At 42.4% G+C, this 27,150-nt stretch overlaps 1 protein-coding gene and 1 pseudogene across 3 annotated transcripts in view; both read left to right on the top strand.

The window, feature by feature from the left end:
* AGK (acylglycerol kinase) overlaps positions 1-27,150 on the top strand; it is a 65,598-nt gene that overhangs the window by 15,191 nt on the left and 23,257 nt on the right. For all 3 annotated transcript variants that reach the window (XM_041002345.1, XM_041002346.1, XM_041002347.1), the window contains exons 3-8: positions 7,033-7,072; positions 9,803-9,882; positions 15,001-15,076; positions 19,504-19,596; positions 22,148-22,180; positions 23,680-23,774. In XM_041002345.1, coding sequence (XP_040858279.1) covers positions 7,033-7,072; positions 9,803-9,882; positions 15,001-15,076; positions 19,504-19,596; positions 22,148-22,180; positions 23,680-23,774 — 417 coding nt within the window. The remainder of the gene's footprint in view (positions 1-7,032; positions 7,073-9,802; positions 9,883-15,000; positions 15,077-19,503; positions 19,597-22,147; positions 22,181-23,679; positions 23,775-27,150) is intronic.
* On the top strand, positions 26,071-26,169 carry LOC121171046 (annotated as a pseudogene).

The raw sequence follows: 27,150 nt of genomic DNA, 5'->3' as shown, positions 1-27,150 counted from the left end.
CTTCCTAAAAGGCTAACAAGTTAGGACTGGGCCAGGGCCTAACCAGGGCTGGAACTCAGTCCTGGACCCCACGCCACCTGCCTTCCCACTTGCTCATTAGCAGGAAGCTGGACGTGGAAAGGGAGCTGCAGGCTTTGAAGCAGACGTCCTAACTTCTGTGTAAACGCTTACCTGCTCATACAGAATGCTCTATTGATTAAGGTGATGTAAGTCAACTTCCTGTTGTGTGCCTGGACTAGGGTATGGCTTTGGCGTTAGCTGATGTAATGCCCCATGATGGGCTAGAAGAGAAAGCCACAAGAAATCAATTTTTTGATTCAAGATAAGGGCTATTTGGTGATTTACAAAGAGGAGAGTTGCCGAGAAGAACTGGTTTGAGGAGGTAGTACATTCTGTTTTAGATTTGTTGAGTTGGAGACCCAGGCAGGACAGCGGGGGAGCGTGTGAGATTCCAGGGCTTAGAGTTGTGCACGAGCCTCCCTGGAGGGCGGTTTCATAGTCTGCCTTTTGCTGCAGGTCACGGCTTTGGTCACACCCTGGGCTGCGCAGGTGTTTCGCTTTAGCATCAGTTGGGCTCAGCCGCTGCCTGTGGTCAGTGCTCTGTGGCCCAGCTGCTTCAGCAGCAGTCCAAATGGAAACATCTCCGCACTCATCTCTGATTTACTGACATTTTAAGAAAGTAGTTTGTTTTGCTCTTTAGCCATTTCTAAGTTCATCTTTCAGCATGAGCTAATGATAAAATTGGGGTGTTAGTGGGTGCTATTTTAAAAAAGCTCATTCATGGCAATTAAGTAACTTGCCTGTTAGCTCAGTTTGGGCAGGGAAAAGGAAACTATGAAAAAAAATGAGGTTTAATTATATTTCCTAGCCTTTCAACTCTTCCTTTTAGATTATCTAGAAGACAAAATCCTTTTAAAAGGTATGTATTTTGCTTCCTCTCAGACCTATAGCCTGTAGGTAGATGAGATGGAAAGGTAGGGAGTATGTTTAGGTTTCATCTTGCTGATTTCACAAAACTCTCAGGTATTGTTGTATTAGTTTGAGCTGTTTCAGACAATGGGGAGAATATTCATAACTGCTGATTACCATGGACTAGCTTCCCTCTGAGGAGTAACTGACATTTCAGTTTCGTGTTGAACAGTAAAAAGTCTGAACAAGAGAGCTACTAACAAGATTTGTAGGTCTGAAGTTGTCCTGTATCCTGGAGCCCAAAGGGAATACCATTTCATGTTCTCTGTTTATAAAGAACAACTTGCGCGGTGGATGGGAGATGGGAGACGTCATCCTGTGCTTCCTTACTGAACGGTGTCATAAATCCCTGTGTAATCTCTATTCTCACTTCCGTCTTTCTGTGTAAATAGGCTTGGGTGCCGTGTACAGAACCGAGACTAAATATGTAGTTGCTTCTAACTGTGTGATCGCAGATGGAATGGAAGCAGCTAGTGTATTGGTGGTCTAGCACAATAATGATAGTATGTGGAAGAACAGCATCTGACACGGAACGCTGACTTTGGAATGTAGGATGAAGTGAAGGGTGGGAAGAAGTAAATGAACTACAAAAGCAATGTCAGTGGAGTATTCAAGAGAATTAGGGCAGCTGCTGGAAGAAAGCCCAAACTTCACCTGATAGTGGTCCTATTTGGCCTTGAGCATCAACACAGCAGACGCTCAAAAACAACTTTTCTTTGCTGGTGTTTGCAAAACCTAACTAGCTAACTTTGGCCTCTGTGACCCTTAGAATGGTAAGATAGGAACAGAGATTGAAAGCCCGAGGCTAGAATAAGAGGGTAGAAATGGGCTAATTACACATGTTAAGAAGCTTTTCCACCTAATTTCTCTGTCAGCAGACAGAGTATGTAGACTAAAGAACTTTGGGTGACTACATGGTGGCATTTGCTGGTAATGCTACAGAAGTGGAGATTGCTTTAACTGTGTGTCACTTGGGAATGTCTGTAGAAAACAGGTAAAAAAGCTATATTGAGGGGGGAACTTGCCATGTTAAGAATCAGAAGACTGAAAGTATTAGTGCTAAGCCTTTGAGGCTGCGTTGTGGTACAGTGGATGTTTGCAGTGTTGGCTTCCCGTATCTGAGTGCTGGTTGGAGTCCCAGCTTTTCTGCGTCAGCTCCTTCAACATGTGCCTAGCAAAGCCACTGATGATAACCAGATGCTTATGATCTACTGTCTTCTCATTTGCAGTAGCCATGATCGGAGCAGGGAGATACAAGGAGGGAAGGAAATGGTTCTCTCCCCCTGCACCTGCACATGCATCTCAAGTTCCTTCTCAGCTTTGCTCCCATTTTCTCTTGGATTCCATGTCTCCTCCATCCCTGTTCACGAACATAATGATTAGGAAGCTTAGATAAATTGACATGGTGGTTATCAACATCTAAACCTGAAATTTGTTTGTGTAAAGTAAAAGCTACATTTGCATTATTCAAGGGAAAAAAAAAACTGGTGGTAGAAACTGCTAACACAATTTGCTCCTAGACTGTAGTGGGAAATCTCCTTTTTGGGACATGGGATATATCAGTATAATTTTTCTCTCAGTGTAACGTTGTTACTGAAATAACTTATCTTACTTTGCAGTCCTAAAGTAATAAATAAAACATTTATGGCTTGGAATAAATTGAGAGCCTTCTATTTTCTGGAATAGCAGCTAAGTTGGTATTCTTTTAAAGCCTCAAACAGAGTGACATCAGCAGAATTTTTTTCCTATTATCCAGTGGCTTCTGCTTTCTTTGTCAAAAAACCCACATTTTAGTTCTGAACAGTTATGCAGGAACCTTTTAAATATGAATACATTTTGTAGCATCCTTTTAATACTGTGTTTAGCTTCAGTTCTTAGGAGACAGTTCGTACAATGAGAAAGTACAGGGTTGGAATTTACATAGCGTGCTCTTTGTCTTGCAACAATCTGTGGTTCACATTTGGACGTTTGACCAGTTAACGGTCGAACTTTCTGAAGTGCAGATGCAGAATGTATTAGCTGTTGGAACAGTTCTTACAGCACATCCTGTTGTACCAAAAAGGTGTGCCATAGCTTTCCTAGCGTGCCCTAGTTCCATTTCTGTGCATGTGTATGCACATGCCACACACCTAGGATTCTCTTGAACCGATGACATTCCCATAATCTGATTTGAGATGTTTCACCTTGTCCTACTCTGAGTCCTTCCCTTGTCATCTGGTGGTAATCACGCTGAAGACCCTGCTCCGCTGATGTCTCAAGAATGCCAAATACTCAAAGAAAAAAAACAGCCCTTCAGGTTTGGTGTAGGACAAGGTTTGCTGTCTGAGCATTGTGAGTTAATCTCTTCTGTTCAAACATTTGCCACTTACTTATTAAACAAGTATTTATTGAGTAGCATCTCTTTAGAGGAGTGGAGTCAGTGCTGTGGGATGTGGAAGAGAAAATGGTGAATCATTTAGTTTATAACACAGGAGCCAAGATAATACAAGCAATTTTGTGAATGGCTTAAGGACAAAAGACGTTACATTCGACCTGTTTCTAAAGAGAGGAGTAAAATGATGAAATCTGGGCAGACTTTTGGTAGAGTGGGTAAGACACATTCAGGTGCCTAGGTACCCATTCTCTGCTCCCAATCCCAGTCGCCTAGTGACATGCGTGCTAGGAAGCAGTAAGTGATGGCCCACGCACTGGAACTGCTGTCGGCCCACTCCTCCAAGAGAGAGACTCTGTCTCACTTTCTGTTAAAGAACCTCTCTAATTCCCTCAGAGTTAGGTTAGATACCCTTGTCATGTGTCCCTTTTGGAGCACACACAAGTCACATTGCGTGGTGGCTGCATGTCGAAACCATATTTTTCCTTTCGAGCTAGGAGCTTCATGAGGGCAGGGAATGTTAGGGTTGCTCAACAGCAGCTCCTAGCTACCTGGCAGTGTGTGTGGCATGGCACTTTCCAAGAAGCAGTCCTTAACTCTGCTGCCAGTACTTGCTGAGAGCTGCCATTGCCAGTTGACCCTAACCTGCCCAGGGTGCTATTCAGTTCTGATGATTGTTTTGTACTTGACACTTAAATGGGTTTGTTCTATTTTGAGGAGCTTACTTACACCTCAGCTTTTAAAAAAAAATCATGTAAATGTAAGTTGTCAAAGTTATATTAGATGAGACTAGGAAGCAGTTTATAAGTTTAATCTGTGAAATATACCTCTGCATATTTGTTCACTTGATGGGGACTAAAGTTGAGAGCTCGCATCGAAGCCGTTGCTTGGTTGGGGTTAGATCGGCGTTGACCTGAGTTCAGCTCTAAGGTTCACTACCACTGTGCTTGTAGACAAGCCGCTGTGCTTCTGAACCTCAGCTTCCTTGTTTCTGGATATTTCATATTGCATAGTAACACCTGCCTTAGTAAAAGCTTAGGAAACAACTTCCTTTGTACGTGGCACACACTAGTTTCTACTCCTGATTCAAATTGCTTTAAATTCCAACACTGCTGTCATTTACTGAAACATTTTGGGGTTTTATTTCTTAGAACAGTTTTCTGAGCTACCAGTGGACCATCAGAGCATCTCAATTGGAGACATCTTTTTTTTCTTTGAGGATGTGTTTGATTTTTAGAAACAGCTAAGTTCAAAGAGTAACATCAAGATAATTGCAACTGTTTTTGATACTAAAATATGTTTATGAGATTTTCTTCTGTAGTATTCAAGTTGATACATTTTCTTTTTTACAGTTAACATTAACAATGTATTAAGTTCAGAGAATCACAACCATCTTTTGATTGTGAAGAGCTTTCTGCTAAATCAAGTGGTATTAAGGTTAAGAGACTGAGATCTTTGATTTATGTAGTGAGAAGTTGCCCATCAAAATTTTACATCTAGCAACGAAGAGCTTGGGGGGAAATGGCCCAAGGTGCTCCTGCATTCCTGTACTGTTTTCTTTTCAGCCAGGACCGTGGGGATTGGTGTGGCTGAGATGAGCAAGGGCATATAGGATGTGGTGATGACTTAGAGGAGCTTGATGTCTTTGGGGGTCTGTCCCCTGTAGAAGCAGGGGAGCATAATGGAAAAAATGAGATGGACAAGAACATAGGCATTTCTGTGCAATCATTGTGGGCTTGTGCAGAAAAAAAAAATCACGGGATAAGTCTGCAGTATAGAGAACTAGAGCCACAAAGTCCTCTTCCTACTACGAAGCAGCAAAAACAAAACATTATGCAACTGGCTGGAGGATACATCACGATGATGGAAAGCCGGGAGGGGTGTTCTGTAGGATCAGCACAGAAACTGCCCATCAGGAGCCTGGTGGTCACAGGGACTCAGTATTTTACATTCTTACTGTATAGTGGGCAATAAATGTGAAGTGTCAAACTCCAAGGGGTTATCAGTGTTCATTATTTTAACAATATTTGACTAGTTTTCACCTGGATTTACCCCATCTCGTGTGCATTTTTTTTTTTTTTTTTTGCTGCTGCCGTGAGAATGATTCACTGATGAGGGATGTGGAGGTGGGGCGAGGAACACAGGAGCATAAACATTCACGTGTTGTGGGTGGAGGGTGAGAGAAGGTTCCACGAGTCCCTTTGGCGTCTGGGCAGAAGCAGAACAGCGTCTCACCAGCACGTGTGACTGGCCCCGTTGCAAGGGCCTGCTTGTGGACCAAACTTCACCAGGCATTGATCTTTTTTTTTTTTTCCTAAAATCTGTACCAAATGACGTGAATTTTGAGCTACTGGCTTATAATGTAATGGAAGCTTACTCTTAGGGTTTAGACTTGCAGCATTGGAACTTCTCTTTGGGAGGTGGGTTCTTGTCCAAGGTGATGGATCGCTCAGTGAAATTTCAGCTTGTTCCACAGCTTGGCTAGGGACGAGGCAGTTCAAGGAACAGCCTCCCACTGCAGCAAAGGCAAAAGCTACAGATTGCTTATTTTTATTTATTCCCATTCAAATTTAAATACCAGAAATAAACTTTAAATAACTGAAGTTATTGCAGAATTCAAGGTCTTTGGCATTAGAAAAATGAAGAGAATATTATAGCTTTTTTTTCCCTTTCAGGGTTTTCCTGCTAAGTTAGTTATTGGTCATCTTCTCTGGGTATTTTTTCTTAAGGTTAACCAGGTTCAAACTATTAGTGCATGTAGCAGTTATTAGGCAGTCAGCTTCATTTAAAGTTTTCTGTGGTTTAAACCCATTTTAGAAACTTATGTTAAATAGGCCATCACATTATGACGAAATGTTTTCATTTTTGAAAGACAGAATTTTGCCTCTTGACAAAATGTTCTGTGTATTATATAATTGAGTGTTTTACAATGATAAAGGAATACAAGGGACATAAATGCAAAGGAAGTCAACTTGAAATTAATTTCTGACAGGTGACCCAAGTAATCTCTACTGGTTAAGAAAAAGTGAGAGGTTGAGGGATGTGAGTTTGTGAGTTTATCATTGTTTTGGCAGATTCCTACAGACTTAAGAATTTCAGCAAACATGTTACATTCTGTGGGTTAAGAGTACCACATTGTACACATTGGCCCAGCTGTACCTTTTGCAGGCGCTAGGGGGCAGTCCATTCCCTGCCCTGCCCTGCCCAGTTTCTAGAACTGACTGAGCTGCTTGTTGGTTGACCTGCTCCTATGTTAAAAGCCATCCAGGTTGTGTTTTCCTGACAAGTCTTCTGTGTCCCTGGCCATAGTTTGGTAGGCTGCCCTGCTTTAAGGACTCCTGTGGCTAGATTGGGCCCATCCAGATGATGCAATTTAGTCTCCCCATCTCAAGATCTTAAGTTTAATCATAGCTTCAAAACTCCTGTTGCCAAGAAAAGTAACGTATCTTCAAGTTCTTGCGTTTAGAAGGTGGATGTTTTAGGAGAAGGGACATTATTCTACCAACTGTAATATGGAGATGTCTGTATGCAACTCGATTTTATACAGAGAGCCTAGTTTTCAAATGCATCCATGGTTTGTTATCAGGTTCCTAAGAAGCTCGCACGTGGGCATTTTGCAGTAGAAGTGTGTGTTGTGTTTGGGTCTTAATCTGTTGAAGCTAATGTTCCTTCCCCTTTGTTTATTTTGATAGTGATAATCTGCTAAGGAGAGCGGCCTGTCAAGAAGCTCAGGTAATGCCATTCGTGTGATAAAAATTAAAGCTCACCTTATCTCCACTGTGCAGGAAGTGCTGGCGCATCCAGGGGACCTGCGCAGTGTTGGTGTCGGTGTGGTTGGGCTCTTCTTCCTCACCGTCAAGGGACGAGTCGGGCTGAGAGCCAGTTCTTGAGTAGAAGGAAGTTCTCCATCTACTGGAGAGCAGTTCTGACACCCACCTTCAGAAGTGCTCGCTTCTGGATCATTCCCAACAACATGGAGCTGCACTGGTTGACGCTCTGGGAATTTGTTTCTGCACTTGTCCTTGAAGATCTGACTAAATCCTGATTCATCCCTGATCCAAATAACCTCCAGGGATATCAGTTCAGAGCAGGTGTTATTGCTGAAAGTCAAATCCTCTTAAAATGGTTGATTTATATTTTTAAATTCCATCTCTTCAGCTGATTTTTCCTGTACTATTTTCCTAGTTCCATGAGGTTTTCATAAATACTTATCTGGGAGTGTTATTTATAGTTATAAATTCTAATTTCAATAGCCATAATTTTGCTTCTGCCTTCCAGTTTGTGCGTTCTACCTTGGATATAGGTTGGTGACTCAGTTACTGTTTTGCTATGTATCATTTAGCTGATGATGTCACAAGTACAAGAAAAGAAACATGAAAGTAAGAAATGCTGAAGGGATGAAGCATTTAGAAGTGGGTTGCAAATCTCATGCTTGCTTCTGAAATAAATGACAATGAAAAGAGATGCTCTCTGTAGATCCACCTTTTTAGTGATTAACTCTTCTAAATCTTGTTTATAAGAATCTTATTTAGTTTAACTGTGTTATAGGATTCTAAGTTGTTTCAGAACTCAATCCAGATAAATTTAAATCATAGCTTCGGAGTGGTCCCAGCCCCAAGCTGGCTATTAGCAAGAGAAGTGCCTCTTGGGAGAAGAACTTTTGTGTCTCTTTTTGATGAGAGATCTGTGTATGGGCTGGGAGCGTCCTCCTCTTCCTGTTGTGGGTTAATGCTTCCGGTTCTGCTTTGGATGCCACCAACGACTTTTTCTCTTAAGCATAGAAGTGGTGTATACCTCTGAAATGTTCTGAAAGAAAACGTTGTAGGTTTGAGAGTCAGAGGGAGATGAAGGAGATCTTCCATCTGCTGATTCGCTCCCCAAATGGTACAACAGTCAGGGCTGGGCCAGGCCACGGTAAGGAGCTAGGAGCTCTGAGCTGGCCTCGGGAAGGGTGTAAGGGCACAAGTGTTTGGGCCATCTGTCATTGCCCCCTGAGGCCCATTAGCACGGAACTGGATCAGACGGAGAGCAGCTGGGATTCAAACCTGTGCAGGTAGGATGGTGGCATCGCAGGTGAGATCTTAACTCACTGGGCCACAACTCTAGCCCCAGAAACATTTTTTTTTTAAAGGTTTATTTATTTTTATTGGAAAGGTGGTTATACAGAGAGAAGGAGAGACAGAGGAAGATCTTCTGTCCGATGGTTCACTCCTCAGGTGACCGCAACAGCTGAAGTTGAGTCAGTCTGAAGCCAGGAGCTCTTGCGGGTCTCCGATGCGAGTGCAGAGTCCCAAGGCTTTGGGTTGTCCTCGACTGCTTTCCCAGGCCACAGGCAGGGAGCTGGATGGGAAGCGGGGCTGCCGGGATTAGAACCGGCGCCCATATGGGATCCCAGCACGTGCAAGGCAAGGGCTTTAACCAGTAGGCTATCGTGCTGCGCCCAGAAGCATTTTTTTTTTAAAGCAAATAATTGGTATTGAGAATCTCTAATGGAATGTCAGGGAGGTGATAGATTTAGTGAATTTGCTTTAAAAAAAAAGTTTTATGTAACTTTTACTGCTATCTCTCTAGAATTTTGAATCTTGCTGTCTTGGCTCAGACCTGCCCCTACCTTTCGGGACTAACTGTGACCTTTGCCCTTTCTGGTGCTTTTGCTCTCCTTCTTTGCGTTGACTGCATTCTCCTGGACAAACTGGATGGCCGCTGCTGCTGTTCTGTCCCAGTTCTCGCCCCTCGCGTCCAGTCCTCTGCCTCATCCTTTACCTGCTGTCTGGAGCCAAGACAATAAAAGACTGAGTTTTGGAGTTACATTAAAAAAATTCCTGGACTGTCCTTTATTAACTAAGTGATGCTCAATATCTGAACTTTTCCAATCTTAGTGTTGTAATCTAAAAAAGAGATTAATTAGTGCCCCCAGGGTTGGAGAACTAAGCATACATGTGTAAATGTGCAGATCTTGTTTCCTGCGCTTGCTGCTCCTCAGCCAAGGTTGTCGAGAAGATTAGGCAGGTAGAGTATCAGGTTCGATTCTCCTCTGTGCAAAGATATAAAGAGGAATTGGTAGCACATATTTGTTATAAACAAGCTATAATTATAAATTGAGCAGTAAGATTACACTTGGGAAGCTAAAGACACATGAATTAAACTCTTTCCCCTCGCCCCTAGCCTGTGGCCTCACTGCTTTTGTTTATAAAAACAAAACCTAACAAAACCAAAAAAACTAACCGTATCTTAGAGAAGTTACCTCCAGCAAGAGAAGCAAGGTCTTTGTGCCAATACAAAATTGAGCTTACTGTTGTGAAATAATGGTGTACTTTTGATTAAAACCACCACTTTCAACAATATAATCTGTGATCATGAAAGATTTTGTCTTAGAGTAGATGCTGTGGAAGTAAATTATTTTTGGAACATGTGACCTCTGACTGAATTAAGCGTGTTCATGGAAAGCTTTTCTTTTTTCAGGTGTTTGGCAATCAGCTTATTCCTCCCAACGCACAAGTGAAGAAGGCCACCGTGTTCCTCAACCCTGCAGCTTGCAAAGGGTAGTTCAGTGTGTGTGTGTGTGTCTTATGTGTTATCTGGGTGGGGGAGGGTGGGAAAGACAGAATATCAAACAGTTAATTAGGCTATGCGGGTTTGGAAGGAGTAGCTTCAATATTTTCCTAGCACTGATTCATCTGCAATGTAGAAATAGCAAATAATAAGAAATAACTAAAGCTAATGGATGGGTAGCTCAGTTGGCTAGTTGAAGTTTAATAATTGCTCTGGAATTAATAATCCCCCAGGGAGCAACTGCTCTGCTCTATGGCAAAAATTGTCAGTCCGTTTCTGTTGACAAGATGTTCAGACATGGCCAAGAGCTTTGTGGAGGGCAGATGGATGTTTCCAGAAGGATTTGAACACGAGGCAGGTCTTGGAGAAGAACACTCTTCCTGACTGAGGAAATGGCCCATGGTGCAGGACCTGGGTTGACCGAGTTGTATCCTTGTTGGTAACAAGATAGTCTGTGAAGGAACTCTGGGCACTAAGGTTTGAAGAATAGCTGAGATACTGGTAGATAATGATGGGTTCATGTTGGTACCACATACAGCGCTGCAAGAGGGAGAAGCAGGTGGGCAGGTAGGAATGCAAAGTGTTAAGAAAATACATACCATAGGCACTAAACATTGTTTGCCATATTGATGCCATAGATGACAATTGTCATTTAGTTGAAAAGGTGAATACGAGACCCTGATGCCTTTCAAAGAAATGACTTAAAATTTATTTTTGAAAGATGTAAGTTGAGGAAGAATAAAAAAGTGTCAGTGATCAGAGCAGTTCATTTGGGCTTTTCTGAGGGTCAGTTATGCAATCCTGAGCAGCCAGTATGTTCTGAGCTGCATTGCTGCTGTACATTGCATGTCGGCATTCATTTTGTGAGATTTCATTTACACAAACTTACATATAGTTCAGCTTAATACACACCTAGGCTGTGTGGTGTAGCCTTTCCACCCCTATGTTAGTGTGTTACTGAAGTAGCTACAGACAGTTCTAAGTATAGGGGTATTGTGTGTCTAAACACAGAAAAAGAATACAGCATAAGGACAGGCTGGTGAGGATGCCTGACCTGAGGACCATGTGGCCACGCTGAGGTTGTGTGTCAGCCTCCAGCTGGACGCCAGCTCCCTGCCATGCAGCCCCTGAGGCCCTCATGATGCCTTCAGCAGCCCCTGATGCCAGCTCCCTGCCATGCAGCCCCTGAGGCCTTCATGATGCCTTCAGCAGCCCCTGACGCCAGCTCCCTGCCACGCAGCCCCTGAGGCCGTCATGATGTCTTCAGCAGCCCGGCATCTGCCATCTGCATGGGAGAACTGGATTGAATTCCTGCTCTCAGCCTCAGCGTTAGACGAGCCCTGTGCGTAGCTGGCATTTGGAGAGTGGGCCAGCAGATAGCAACGTTTACTCTATTTTTTTTGTCTGCCTCTGAAATGAGGACTTTCAGAAATGTGGTATAAAATGCGTGTGTAGGTGGTAAAGGCAGAAGGCGTTGTCCTGTAGGCTTCATAAGCAGTGCGCGCTGAGGCTCTAGGAAGTAGACACAAATCTGTCTTCGATAATCATTACAGCTTACTGTAATTTTTTTCCTTTAAGATTTTTCTCTCTCTTTTATGATAACTCTCTAGCTTTTCAAACTTTACAGTGAAACTGAAACAGAAACGCACTAGCTTAGGTCTGCCAGGGGTTGGCTGTACCCGTATCGCTGTCTTCTGCTGCTTGTCCCATTGCGAAGCCCTCGGGAGCAGTGGAGGGCTGGCATCTGTGATCATGTTGCCCTTTTTTGAAGAGCCTGCCTGAGACTGTTCTACAGTGAGCAGGAGTACCACCGTCTAAAATAATAAGGCATAACACACGCACCTGGGAATAAGCATTTCATTATCGTTACCATGTATTACAGGTTGAATCCCTGTAATCTGAAAATCGGAAGTCTGGAATGCTCCAGAATTGGAAAAAGTTCAGATTTCAGGACAATTTCAGTTTAGTTTTTGTGCGTTTTTCTTTACATTAGAAATGCCACACTGTTAAAGCTGATACAAGTATAAGAAAATGTAAGTAACTGTTAGATTGGAACTGGGTCAGCACTTTAGGCAAGGGCTGATGAGCCTGGCTGTGCTAAAAACTGTACAGCCAGCAGTGCAATGGCTTTGTTTATCTGGATTTCCCCCAGGGATGCGGGGGTGCAAGGACCGGGGCAGGCCATCTTGTGCCTTCCCCATCGTATTAGCAAGGAGCTGGATCTGAAGCAAAGCAGCTGAGCTTGAACTTGCACTGCGATATGGCAGGTGATGACTTTGTACCACACCAGTTAGATCTAAATCCAGTGACTTCAAGAACAGTAACAGCATAGTGAATGCTTGGGGTCAGAGTGGAAAGCAAGAGGATTCATATTGTCCGAGGTAGAAAATAGGACTATGAAGTCGGTCTCCTAGACATTTTTTGGGAGACAATGAGTGGGGACTCACAAATAATGAGGACAAATCACGTCCTGTTTTGTTTGTTTTTTGTTATTAATTTCATTTGTTTGAAAGGTAGCGGGAAATAGGGAGGCAGACCTGTCAGCTGCTGTATTCTCCGAGGTGCCTGCAACAGCTTACCTGGGCCAGGCTGGGGCCAGGCGCCCACAGTTCACCCCGAGTCTCCCATGTGCGTGGCACAGACAGAGCTTCGTGGACCATTGTCTGTGATCTTGGCCAGCAGGTTAGCAGTCTGCAGCAGAGCAAGGACTCCAGCCCAGGCACTGGGACATTGATCTCTAAGCAGAAATGCTTGCCCCGTGCTTTGCTTCACTGTTTCAAGATATCACCTACAAATGACCTCAGTGGGCTCCTTAATTGAATCCCTTTTGTCCACCTCTGTTTGAACTGCTTCCCTCCCTGCTTTGAGCACACCAAGACATGCAGTGCCAAAGACTGTTCTTGTTCAGCCAGAGGTACTAAGTCACGGTGATGCCTTTTGGCAGAAGATGGAGAATGGGACCTGGGATGGAACCTGGTCCTGGCTGGCTGTTAGGCTGTTCGCTAGTTCCACGAAACTGGAGGAGCCCCTAGCTAGCACATGCCCCGAATTACCACATAGAGAAGGTGCCTTTTGTATTCAATGAGACAGACGGTGCCTGTGAAGCCTTAAGCTTGGTTTGTTTCCTAGGAAACCTTCCATAGAGGGCGCTGCTGCTGTTACGTAAGCCTGAGCTGAGTTCAGATCCTTCTCCAGTGTGCTTTTCCCATCCTTCCCGAAAGCCCTTTGCCCTTTCCGCTGGCCTGCTTTAATGTGACTGTTACACACAGTGTTACTAGAGACCTAAACAATAAATCGGTTTGAATACACAACCATTTACATAGCTCAAGGAAGTTATTTTGGGTTTCTATATCTAAGCTGCCCACATTAAATTATTAGCCCTGATTTTCCTGTAGCCTTGATAGATTTTCACAAACAGCTGTGTTTGTATCTTCAAGGGTGGACTTTGATTTGAAGTGGTGATGCGCTGATGTGCAGGCAAGTTGGAATTCTGGCACTGAGGAGGAGGTGTAGACCCTTCAGCCAGGGGAAGCCTGCCTCCACCCAGGCGTCCGGCTCCTTGTTTGAAAAACCCTCAACCGTTTTTGCTATTTTTTTTTCTTTTTGTCATCACAGTTCTGTCTTCACACATGATTTATAATTTATCGTGGAGCTGTTTCATTATGTAGTACAGGTTTAAAACTACATAAGAGCTTAAGGACGTAACTGTGTTTAGCATTAATAATATATTAAGGAGTAATTGTGGGGCGTGCCCGAGAGCCTGGAAATGGCTGCTAGAACGTGAAGTGTGTATTTAGCCCAGTGCAGTCTTGTCCTTAATTATGTAAAAATAGTGGATATCTTATTGGTCATTTGTTCTTAACCTTTTAGAGGAAACATTAGGAACAAAAAGGATTCACTTTCATTGTAGAAATTTTTTAAATCTATGGTATCAGATGTGGGGGGAAAGAAACTTTATAAATTTTTGAACCTTAAGCTGATGTGAAATAGTACAAATTTGTTTACTGTGGTGTGGCAGAATGTAAGTTACCAAGAGTTTTGCTTCTAGAAAATGGCTCAAGGACAGGTCAGTTAATTGTGTTTTAACACTTGTTCGGCTTTGAGACTATGCGCCTGGCTGTGGAGCAGACAGGAGAGCACTTGTTGTAACCTGTGCATTCCTTGCTCCAGAGGCGGTGGTTTTGAATCCTGACCCGAACTGGACAGTAGTTTACTGTCGGGATGTTCTCTTGTACTAGGACATCACAGTTTTGTCCTTTCCTGTTCCTCAGATCCATGTTCTTCACTCATCAGTACATGAGTTCATCACATTCCTAGACGTGTCCTCTGAGCGTGCCCCCTGTAATCCCGGGGTCCGGGGAACCTGGAATGGCTAAGGCTGGCTCTCGCCTTTAACTGCTGGAGGAGCTCTAAAGATGGCCTTGTGTGTCTTCACTGCCACATGTTGTGCGAGAGAACACAGGGAGGGAGGCATGGCTGCGCCTACGAGTTTGAGACATGCTGCTGACTAATTATCTGATTGCTACATTCGAGTTTCTGCTTTCATGGCAGAAATTCTGCTTTCATGAGAGATTTTTTGCTCTGTGTCTAAGATTTCACTACAGGTTCAAAACTCACATCTCTAGTATTTTAAATGGTTAAAAATGGTGTTTCCTCAGAAGGTATTTCCTAAGGTAGAATTGAATAAAACTGTTTTCTTTATTCCCTTGGGCAAATGAATAAGATTAGAGAGTAACTTCCCTTCTCCATCAGAGTCTGAGTTCCGTGAGGACAAGCAGCCTTAGCGTATTGTGACGGCACTTGGTCCACGTGGGTTGGCCACGCAGTAGATGCTCAGTAAGGACTTCAGTGGAGGAGAACCGTGTCCAGTGACTATCCTTGCTCTAGGAAACAGGAGTGGGAACTTCCACCATGGACTAGGTGTCACCTTCCAGAGACCTTAGGGTGAAATCAGCAATCTTCTATCCATACTTATTACTCCTTGTTAAACTTCCTGTATGTGGACGTGGAAGAACTGCTTGTCACACAGTTACCCTGGAGAAGATGATCGGGCTTTTTATTCTCTTGAGAATATGTGGTGAAATAATTCTACTTTCTTTTGTCTGCAGCAAAGCCAGGACTCTATTTGAAAAAAATGCCGCCCCGATTTTACACTTGTCCGGCATGGATGTGACTGTCGTCAAGGTGAGACGGCTGGGGATTGTTGACTGCCTAAGCTGCCACTTTGTAAAACGTACCCTCTTCTCTTCTGAGCAGAAATCACTTCTTAAGACAGAAAAATAAATGATGTGTTCATTATGATAATTAATAAAAGTAGTTTTGCTTTTGCCTTTTAAAAAAGATCTATATTTATTTGGAAGGCACAGTTAGAAGGAGAGAGAGGCGTCCATCCTTGATGCATTCCCTGAATGGCTGCAGCGGAAAGGCCAGAGCCAGGAGCAGCTTCCGGACTTCCATGTGGGTGTAGGGGCTTGGGCCATCCTCTGCTGCTTTCCCAGGCACATTAACGGGGCTGGACTGGAAATAAGGCAGCCAGAGCTTGAACGGGTGCCCATATCGAAGGCCGACATTGCAAGCAGTGACTTACACTGTTGTGCCACAGTGTCCATCCCAGATGTTTTGTTTTGTTTGTAATAACACTGTCAGTTTATACTTTACAGGATAGGACTAGATAAAGCATAGAGAATTTGATACAATTTTTCTGAGACAAGTTATGCTATTTCTTACGGAAAATGAAAGTCGTTACAACTCTAAGAATTCTTTTCCTGGGGTGGGTGTTGTGGCAGAGTGGATTAAGCTGCCTTTGGGACAGCTGCCTCCCACACTGGAGTGCCGATTCAGGTCTGAGCATCTCAGCTCCTCATCCACCTTCCTACTCTTGTATCCTGGGAGACAGCAGGTGACGGCTCAGGTGTCTGGGCCACAGCCACCCGTGTAGAAACATGGACAGAATTCTGGGATCCTGATGTCATCCCAGCTACTGCAGGCATGTGGCAAATGAACCAGTACATGGAAGATCTCTCTCTCTCTCTCTCCCTGTCTTTCTCTTTCACTCCACCTTTCAAACAGATGAAAATAACATTTTTTTTATGGAAGAACAATTTTTGTGAAAATACAAACCTTAAAAACTTAGTTTTTTGGCACAGATATGCAATGTTTTTTCTCTCTGGTAAGTGGTTATCACTGGTGAGGAATTTTACATCATTAGAACTTGTGAGATGAAGATAAAAGGTCACAAAAGGCAAGAAATTGCCTGGGTTGCAGCGATGACCTCAAAGTGCCGCTTCCGTTGAGTTTTCATTGTTACGTGTTTAGGTGTACACGGAGTGTGTGTTTAGTGAGATTAGAAATCCCTCCATATGTTTGTTTTGCTCAGTGTTGTGTACATGTTGCTTTTTATATTTGGAGAATGTTATTAGGTATACTAAAGTTTCAGATGGTCATTTTTCTTGAATTTGATCCAACCGTAGTCAGTTTTAGCATTAATCTTAACTTTTTGCCACAAGACTATCTTACCTGAAATGTTAACTATTTTTAATAAATACATTTTCTGCGTACGTACAGTACCAATTTTATATCTAGCAGAAGTAACATTTGTTAAACTACACAGCCCTTATTGTCACGTGACCCATGTATTTTTTCAAACCATGTGTTTTTAATTTTTCCCACTTTGATACTTGTCAATTATATACAAGACTTAAATATTATGTGTATTGACACAAAAAGTAGAAATTTAAAAAGTTTAAAATCAAGGATGAAATCGTTCTAGACCTCAGTGAGACCACTACCCTGTGCAGTTTGTTCTTTTCAATGAGTTTTTCTTTTGAAGTAATATCAAACTTCAGAAAAAGTTGCAGATGCTTCCTGTGTCCCACTGATAGACAGCACCCACGGAACGTCTGCCCTGTCCACCCTCTCTCTCCTTCTGTGTGTCTAGATTACCTATTGCTGGGATTGTTATGAATTGTTTAAGTTGCAAATCATACTGTCCCTCGGCCCAGCGCGGTGGCGCAGTGGTTAAGGTCCTCGCTTTGCACGCCTGGGATCCCATATCAGTGCGGGTTCTATCACGGCAGCCCTCTTCCCATCCAGCTCCCTGCTTGTGGTCAGGGAAAGCAGTCAAGGACGGCCCAAAGCCTTGGGACCCTGCACCCACGTGGGAGACCCCAAAGAGGCTCCTGGCTTCAGATCGGCATAGCATCAGCCGTTGCGCTCACTTGGGGAGTGAATCATCGGACGGAAGATCTTCCTGTCTCTCCTCTCTGTATATCTGCCTTTCCAATAAAAATAAAATAAATCTTTAAAAAAAATACTGTCCCTCTAAATTTTCCTAGTCATAAGAGCAAGAGCCTTCTTTTACATAACTCCAGAAGTTTGCAAAATCAAAGAAACTTTGATATACCATTATTATCTAATTTGTAAAATTTATCCAAATTGTTCCACTAATGCTGTTTATAATAGAAGATTTTTTTTTTCTTGTTCCACATCCGGTCCAGAATTACATGTTGCATTTAGTTATCATGCAAGGGTCTGACATGATTTGTTCTTAGCAAGCTCATGCTGGTTCTTAATGGTCACCTATTAGTGTTTAGAACCAACCTTTATATATATATATATATACACACATATATAATATGAGAGAGAGAAAGGTATATAGTATTTGCAAACATGCAGCTTTTAAAACCAGTCTTTTTTTCAATTTTAGAGTAAAAGTAGAACTATTCATCCTACAATTAGTGATATTTTCAGGGACTCCATTCCCCTCTTGTTAGCTCTCACTGGCTGTCTCATTGACTCGCTGACCTAAGGGCTGCAGGGTTTTCTCTTACAGTGGGCTGTCTGGTTGGTTTTTCTGACACCAGCCCCTTGAATCACTGTCACAGTGCTTCTGACGAGCCAGCTTGCAGCTGAAGGTGCCATCGTCCCTCTTGTGCTCGTGTAACTTTGCTAGATTGAGTCAAGCTTACTGCTTGATTAAGGAGCACACCCTCACAGAGGGATGCGTATTGGAAGGTGTGGGGTAGTGGCCCTGCAGAGAGCTGCCACATGTTCTGGCTGCGCTGGCCTCTCAGCAGCTGGGCGTGCTGCTCACCAGCCTGGGAGTCCCAGGCCGCCATGGCTTAAGGGTTCATGGAGACCTTGTTCATGTAAGTAGCTGTGATGGAGAAAACCACTGGTGACTGGTGAGTGAGTGGAATCCTCGCAAGCCCCTCGCTCCTCCCTTTGGGCTGGGATTAGAAGCTCCAGCCCTCACTCTAACTGTTTTGCTGGCCTTTCTGCTCCCTAGCCCAAACCATGAGACCATCTAGGGACTCACAAAAACCAAATTGTTGATACAGACCCAAGTGTGGTTGACATCGACTTGTCATGAATAAGAGGAACTTTCATTGCTCAAAAGAAAAAGTTCAGGTTTTAGCTTTGTGCCAGGAGCAAGGAACAGAATCTAAATAAATTTTATATATGTATATATAATCTTTTATCATACCTCTGATACTTTAGCCTGCCTAAAGTCCAGATAATTTTTACCTACTAGTTTGTCTAGCGAAGTGCTTCCTATTTTAGAATTGTTTGCATCATGCCTGTTAAAATTGAGGCTTTGGTTTCAGAGCTGTGTATGTGTATCTGTGATGGAATGCTATCCAACAAAAATGATTACACTTAGTGTGTTATGACTAATTTACTCAGCCTTTAGCTTTATGTACAATGAGGGCAAAGCAAAATCATTTCCTTTTGTAACAATTAGGAACACCTCCCTACTAGTTGCTCTTCATGCTGCTTTCTAACAGGATAAGGAAGGTATAATTACCTCTTTCCCCAATGTACATAATTAATAAGAAAATGAAGATCCAGAGACTTTAAGGCCATTAAATCTAGGTCTCTTGGGATCCCAGATCTGGGCTTTTCCATTACCTCTGCTTCTCCTTATTTGCATATACACTTGACTTCCAGCCTCAAATGAAAAGGAATGGGTGGATGATATAATGGAAACAGCACCAAACTGGAAAAGAGTCCTTTGAAAAGCTTGCTAACAAATTGTTAGGTTTAAATTTTAGAGTAAGGGGGCCCAGCGGTGTGGCCTAGTGGCTAAAGTCCTCGCCTTGAACATGCCCAGGATCCCATATGGGCGCCGGTTCTAATCCTGGCAGCCCCACTTCCCATCCAGCTCCCTGCTTGTGGCCTGGGAAAGCAGTTGAGGACGGCCCAAAGCCTTGGGACCTGCACCCACGTGGGAGACCCCGAAGAAGTTCCTAGATCCTGGCTTTGGATTGGCATAGCATCGGCCATTGCGCTCACTTGGGGAGTGAATCATTGGACGGAAGATCTTCCTATCTCTCCTCCTCTCTGTATATCTGACTTTCCAATAAGTAAATCTTTAAAAAAATTTTTAGAGTAAGGGACTTGTTGTATGGTTTCTGAGGTTCTCTCTCAGCTCTTAAGCCGGTAAACACTATACATAATGAGATGATAGCTTTTATATTGATCAGTTGGGTAAAACTTGAGAAGGTAGTGATGTAGAACTTGAAGGTTTTAGGTAGACTTTCCCGTAGGTTTTCACCTTTGACCCTGTGACCCGTGAATGATCAGTTCATCAAGTTTCCTTTGTATTTCAGACAGATTATGAGGGACAAGCCAAGAAGCTTCTGGAACTGATGGAAAGCACAGATGTGATTATTGTTGCCGGAGGGGATGGGACCCTGCAGGAGGTATGACTGATTTTCTCTTTGAGGCATTTTCGAGGTGAGAAAAATGGAAATTAAGTATTGTAGCAATGAGGATAGTTATGGCTAGGAAAATTTTTCCCTTCGTTCTCAGGATTGTCACTCTCTGAATTTAGCGTAACAGGAAATGTTTCACATACCTTTATTGCTTTGATTAGTTGTGTAGTACAGGAAGTGTTTTTGTGTTGATCAAATTTAATAAATAAGCTCAACAGATAAAATGATGGTGGGGAAATAGGTTGTTATATCTTGTAGATTCATAAGAAGCCTAGCTTGTAATAGAATCATAGTTTTAATAATAATATTTATTATAAAATAAACCAAAATTTTTTTCAAGAAAATGCATTTGTCCATTCTCACATTTCTATCATATGATGTCAGCTCCTCATGCTACATGAGTAGGACAAGGTGTATATATATGCAGGTGTGTGTATCTTCCTTTGTTAGAATATCAGCTTTGAAGAAATAACTCTACAGAGCTATCAGGATGGCCCACATCCGAAAAACTGAAAAGATAGTATCCTGGTAAGGATATGAAGCAGCATGGCTTTATTGCTGGCAGGGATGCAAAATGATGACAAGAAGTGTGTTAAAAGTGTGTTGAACCAGACACACTTTTACCGTGTGGTCTAGTAAGACATTCCTGGATGCTTACTCAGACTTTGAAGACTTCTATCCACACACAGTCCAGTATGTGGCTGTTTGTGCCAGCTTGGGCCATGATTGCCAACTCGGAAGCAACGAAGATTTCCTTTAATAGGTACATAAATAATGTGTTGTATTGAGAAAATTAAATATTATTCAACAGTTGAAATAAGTTAAATATCAAGCCATGAAACAACATGGGGAAATTAAAATGCATATTTTTAAGTGATTGGGAGAGGCTAATTGAAAAGTCTGTTACAGTATCGTTCCAACTTTTTTGATTTGTGGAAAAAATGATGCAATGGAGACAATAAAACGGTGAGTGGTTTTTGCCAGAAGTTGGGGGAAGCTGTCAATAGGCAGGGTACACAGGATTTTTAGGGCAGTGAACAGAGTCAGTATGAGATGATATTGTGCATGTGTCAAAACCCGTGGACACAGAGTGAAACTTGGAGTAAACTGTCGCGTGTGAGAGACCGTGTGTGGGCGGAGGTTCATCAGTTAGAGCAGTGTGCCCCTCCAGTGGAGACGCAGGAATGGGAAGATAGCTGTGTGCGGAGGCAAGAGGACTAGGAAAGCCAACTTACCTTCCTCCCTGTTTTGCTGTGAACCTGTAATTGATTTTTTAAAAAGTTTATCAAGAAATATCAAACGCCTGCAAACAGGTTTGTACATGCAATGAGACAGTTTGTGATGTCATGTAGTACCCCATAAATGCTTAGTTTTTTCATATATCACGATTTAAAAAAAGCTTCACTAGCAATGGCCTGTGCTTGCTACTGCTTTCTTTCAACGAGGAGCACGGAGCCTGTCGCCTTGCAGGGGTCCTCTTGTTCCTCACAGCAGCTGAGCACATCCAGTGTGTTTCGGAAGCCCCCGAGGAGCCAGTGCGGGGGATCTTGGCCGATGCTGTATTCCACGGTTCACGTCCGTACCTAATTCTGGTGGCCGTGAATCTCCATTGGGCGGTTTCTTTGGAGTTCAGAAATCAGAAGCTAACAGCAGATAGAACACTGTCCTAAATTTGACTTAGCAATTAGGTGAGCCTTAGTAGACTCCCTTTTAAAAAAAGCTGTGTTAATGATCTTGTAATTGTTTTTATGGCTTTTTAATGAAGTGTGAACAATACTGATAGCATGCCAAAGAAGAATGAAGTGGATCACTTGACATCCCCATTTAATCCTGAAATTCAGTGAAGCAGTAGAAGACGAAGGGAGATTTGCATGAAGTTCTACTTTATAAAATGTTCTTAAAGAAATATGCCACATTATGTATGAATATACTTCAGAAAGTTTGTAGGAAACAGAATTAAAAGGTAATTTTATTTTGGCATAAAAGAAACTTGAAATCTGTAAAGCTTTTTCACAAAAAGCAGTTTTCATGAGAACTTTTAAAATATGCTACAGATGCATGGATTTCAAATTCTTCTGCAGGATGAACTAAATTCTATTGTCCATGGGCTTTTGAAGTAGCTTCATGTTTATTAAAATCACAGCATTGTAAAAATATGCATTGACTCTTAAAAAATGAGAGTGCCGTCTGCTTCACTGCCCACTCACTTGTGTGGCCGGGGTATCTGGGCCAGGTCAATGCTGAGAGCCTAGAACAGAGCGGGTCTCTCCTGCTGGTGCTAGGAACCCAGATACCTGAACCTTTATCCCTGCTTCCCCGGGTCTGCATCGGCAAAAAACTGGAGCCAGGATCTGGAACCCGCAGTTGAACCCTGTCACTCTGAGATCAAATGCAAACATCTTGACCCTGAGGCTAACCATCTCATAACATAGTTAGTAGGAAGAAAACAGGGCTAAGTTTATGGTCTTGAAAGATTAAATCTAATGCCTTTATTGTAACACACATCTGCTATAACTTTTTTGTTTTTTACCATTTGTAGGTTGTGACTGGAGTTCTCAGAAGAGCAGATGAGGTGAGCTGTAGAGAAATAGCGATTGTGTTTTGTCTTTTCCTTTTTTGCTCTTTTTATTGCTTTTCTTTTACCTTGAACCACTCCACCCCGCCACCATGTTACACTTTAAAACAGGCCAAATTGGACTTTGTTGAATTTTAGCCAGGAAGCACAGCTGCCTATGTTATAAAATGCATCCATTAGCCCATGGAAGGCTGTTCTGTCTTGGTAATCCAGGATGGCCAGTAGCTTTTATCAAAGTTGTTTAAAATACTAAATATTCTGTGGAATTTTTTCTTCAAAAATTCCTTCATAATAGATGGTGGAAGCTGTACAGCAGTTATCATAAATGAACTCTATGTGCACATGCCTCCAGTTACATCTCCAAACAGTGGAAAAGACAGCTTTCCAATTTCCCATCTCTGCAGAGTTTTGGAATTCACAAAACAATGCTTCGTATTGTTGAGGGATGCTTCAATATGTAGTTAAGGAAGGATGGCCTGAGTGAATTGCACACGTCTCAGGATTGGGGTTTCTCCTGGGAAGAGAAACGGAATACAGGCCTAACGACAAACTCCAGTGATATTTGATAGCATTTCATTCCGAAAAATATCCGAAGCAAAATGGCCAGTCACATCTGTGAAATGTGGATCGTGGGCACCTGATATATGTATAGTTTCATGTACTTTCCTACAACAGTTTTAAATATTTTATAAGTAGCAGAAAAGAACCTTCTCAAGTCCCTTTGATAATGGTAGATTTTGCTCCGGCTGGTCTTGATGAAGCTTTCACTGTCTATTGAATTTGTGGCATTTAATTAGCGGCTACGCCATTACCCTCTGTTACATGAACTTGCTAATTCTCTGCCTCATTGATACTTGAAATAGCTTGTGAAGCACTTTTACCTGTCGTTGGTCATTGTACAAATGGTAGACATTTCTAGTTGAATTTTTTTTTTTTTAGATTTATTTTTTTATTGGTAAGTCAGAAACACAGAGAGGAGGAGAGATAGAGAAGAAGATCTTCTGTCCATTGAGTCATTCCCCAGGCAGCCACAACAGCCAGTGTTGCGCCAATCTGAAGCCAGGAGCCCAGAGCCTTTTTGGGTCACCCATGCAGGTGCAAGGTCCCAAGGCTTTGGGCCATCCTCTACTGCTTTCCCAGGCCACAGGCAGGGAGCTGGATGGGAAGCAGAGCCACCTGGATGAGAACCAGTGCCCATAAGGAATCCTGGTGTGTTCAAGGTGAGGACTCTAGCCACTAGGCCACGGCGCTGGGCCCCAAACAATTACTCTTAGTGCTGAAATATTTCTTGTAAATTTTACGTCCCTTTTTTTCTGAATTGATTGCAGATTTAAGAAACTGCTCAGCTACTGTCATTGGATGCTTGGTGTAGCGATGTGAGAAGGGAGAGGGAAGGCAGGTGCAGGGCTAATGACTCTGCTGGGTACATCTGTGCAGCTGTGTGGCGACTTGTTTTCTGACCATACCAATACAACTCTCCTCTTTTTTCTCCCCAGGCTACCTTCAGTAAGATTCCCATTGGATTCATCCCACTAGGGCAGACAAGTAGTTTGAGTCCCACCCTCTTTGCCAAAAGTGGAAATAAAGTCCAGTAGGTTTTCAGTGTGGAATATTAGCATTTATGAATGAACAGGCCTGAGAATGAAATGTTCATGTGTGTGTGCGCATGTGTATTTTGAATTGCCTAAACCTTCATCTGATTGAATCGCCTGTGTCAGCTCTGCATTCCATTTCATTGGGAAGTTTCTCAGTTGGAACTCTGGTCTAAGTCCCCTGGTCAGACGTGGGTCTGCTGTGTCCCTGGTCCCAACTCTGTGCATTTTCATAAGAGACTGCAGCGAAGGCGGATTTGTGCTATTTGTTTGCTTTGAATATACACAGTGACAGATAACGAGTTCCTTTGAACACTAACTTGGTAGCTTTGGCTTCTCTAGGTTGATACCGAATATTGCTAAAAGAACAAAGTACAGTTGTGTCCTTTTGGCTTGCTGGGAGTGGTAGGAATCAGGGACAAAGTTGTCAGAAAGCTGCATAGCTTTGCATGTAAATTAGATTGCTGTGAGTCTGACCATGCCAGTCAAATTGTCACCATCGTCCTTTTTTGCTTGAAAGCATTGTGTACACTGAGGAATCTTGGATTCCTGGCTTTCACAGTGGAGAATACTATCAACTAGAGCAAATATTGGTTAAGAAGATCTGAATAATTATTGGAAAGGAGTCTGACATCAGCTGCATCTTTAAGCTTTGAGATACATTGGGAAAAATCAATAAGTAAATGCTGGTTAGATGGATTAAGATTTTCTCGTAACTTTCTTGTTTTAACCATCTAGAATTTGTGTTAATATTTACTTTTTATGTATGGATTCTTCATTTGGAGTTCCTTGACTGGGTTATTTTTGTGAACTCATTTTTGTTGTGTTTTTCATACAAGTCTTGGTCCATACACCAAACACTAGGCATACACACACTTAGGATATTTATCATGCTTTCATTCAAGTTTCTGATGTGATCCAAAAAAATTGTTTTTTAAGATCTTTTTTTACTTGAAAGAGTTAGAGAGAAGGAAAGGCAGAGAGAGAGGCCTTCCATCCACCAACTTACTTCCCAAATGGCCACAACAGTTAGAGCTTACCCCATCTGAAGCCAGGAACTGCAGGGTCCAGGATGCAGAGCCCAGGGCTTGTGCCATCCTCTGCTACTTTTTCAGGCTGTAAGCGGTGAGCTGCATCTGAGGAGAAGCAGCTGGAATATGAACTGGCATCCATCTGGGATGCACTGCCATAGGTGGAGGCTTAGCCTACTATACCATGACGTTGTCCCCTCAAGATTCAAACTTTATTTACTCACCAGACATGTTGAGGCCTGTCTAATAGATCATTTCAATTCACTATACATTTTATTTGTAATTTACAAGTTTTGAGCAGCTGTATAGAATAATGCTGAAAATTCACATATTTTTGCTTACATGAGATGAATTTTACCTGGTTGGGTTTTGGCTATGTTAAAGAGCTTATACTTTCCTTGGGTCAGGATAGATTATTTGAACTGCTTTTAGCAAACATTTTCAAAAACAAATGTCCATGATCAGACATGCAGCATTTTCCTTGGAGAGACCCTGCCCCTCCAAAAGCCAAATTATGGGCAGTGTAGCAAGCCTCTGGCTCAGAGGGTTGTGGGAGCTGCTTATACCCCGTAATTAAACTAATGTAGTTGTGGTTTCTATTTATAATTTAAAGATTTTCTAAAACTGAATTTATTAACATGCCCCAGGGCTCTTAGGCAATCAAGTAAGTCATTGCTGGGCTCAGGATTTAATAGGTTTCTTGGCATGGCACATGCCTCAGGCTATCTGAAAAGAACAAGGCTTTGCTCTTTGTAGGGGTGTCAAGGTTTGTTGTCTCATAATTACTACAAAAGAAAAAGAATCCTGAATTTGAAATGTCGTAGTAAATAACCCTGAAAGTGCTGTTCCCTGCCGTATGCTGCTTTGTTGAGCACTTTTTGTTGGAGAGTGATAAATTTAAGGTTTTATTTTGTTGGCCTCTGCTAAGCAATTTAGGGGGAAAGTTCTTCAGTTGTGGTTTTAAGATCGCTCTAAGACACTAAACCTCCTTAACAGCGTGTTAAGATGAACTGCCTTAGGATCCTTTCTGATAGCTTCCTTCAGAACTCACATGTTCAACAAAACTAATCTAAACTTGTGAACATGCTGCTTTCTTTTTAAACCAGATCTTGTTTTTAACTGCTTCCTCCTTCCCAGACAGGATTTGATTGGGGGGGGAAGGGAGATATGGGATACAAGTTGGTTGCTAAAGGAAGAGAGAAAGCATAATGGTTTCCAATTGCTTATCAGAGAACTGAGATTTTAAGCCTTCAAGAGCGTAATGGTGCTCGCTTCGGCCGCACACATATTAAATTGGAACGATAGAGAAGATTAGCATGGCCCCTGCGCAAGAGCATAATGTTTTCAGGATTTTCAACTTTCCTAAATTCTGCCAGATTGATTTCAGTTGACGAAGTTCCTGGCCTATGTGATTGCATTTTAAGCCTGACGATCTTGATGGGGTCACGGTCAGGGTGTCAGCAGCACAGGACACGGAGGACACGGGTTTTAGATGTGGGACCATGCTCTGAGACTCCATAGATTGGCCATTCGAGAAGCCCAGGGCGGCCTCCGGGGAAGAGTGCCCACCTTTGGAGTTGCACCTAAAGTCAGATGTGACTTTTCCCCATGCTTGCTGTGTCACTGTGGGGATTTAATGTAAGCTTTCTGAGCCTCCTTTGGTCTGCCTGTTTATCAGATGCATAATAATAGTAATTGAGAACATGGGGAAAATGCTGGCTGCTAATAAAGTACTACGCTAATCACCTCTCAGATTTTTTGAAATTCGCTTAGGAAGAACAGAAGTTGATAGTAAAGAGAATAACTGCATTTTGTGATTCTAGATTTTATCATTCAAACAAATATAATCAAGGCCACAGCAGTTTCCATTCATGTTGATAACTAACTCGCCTAGAAAAGGTGATATTTTTATAAGGATCATTTTATAGCTATTCCAGTCAGGTGCCATAGAAAGATGAATTATTCTACGAAATTCATGTTGTTAACCAGGTCTTACACATGAGGCTAAAAGTTGTTCTTTTTGTGAATGGAAAATAATTTAAATGACTACTATCTTGTGGCTTAAACTGCAGACAGAATATTCACTTTATTAATATTAATTTGTCTAGAAATAATTATGTAACGGTAATAAGGTAGAATAGTCACATAGCGACAACATTGGTAAATGTTTGTAAGACACACTGAAGTACCTGGGGATGAGTCCAATGGAATATGCTGACAAGTGCAACTCTTGGGAAAGAGAAGTCAAGATGACTGAAATCAAGGTATTAGCCATGATTCCAGATAGTGTGGCACGGTACTAAGATGTCTCTTCTGTCAGGAGCAACTCCAGTGGTGGCCCTGA

This window comes from Ochotona curzoniae, unplaced genomic scaffold (assembly GCF_017591425.1).
Source record: "Ochotona curzoniae isolate NIBS_2020 unplaced genomic scaffold, NIBS_Ocur_1.0 scaffold_2476, whole genome shotgun sequence".
Taxonomy (NCBI): Eukaryota; Metazoa; Chordata; class Mammalia; order Lagomorpha; family Ochotonidae; genus Ochotona; species Ochotona curzoniae.
The sequence above is the reverse complement of the archived record's forward strand: the minus strand, read 5'-3'. Positions and strand labels throughout refer to the sequence as shown.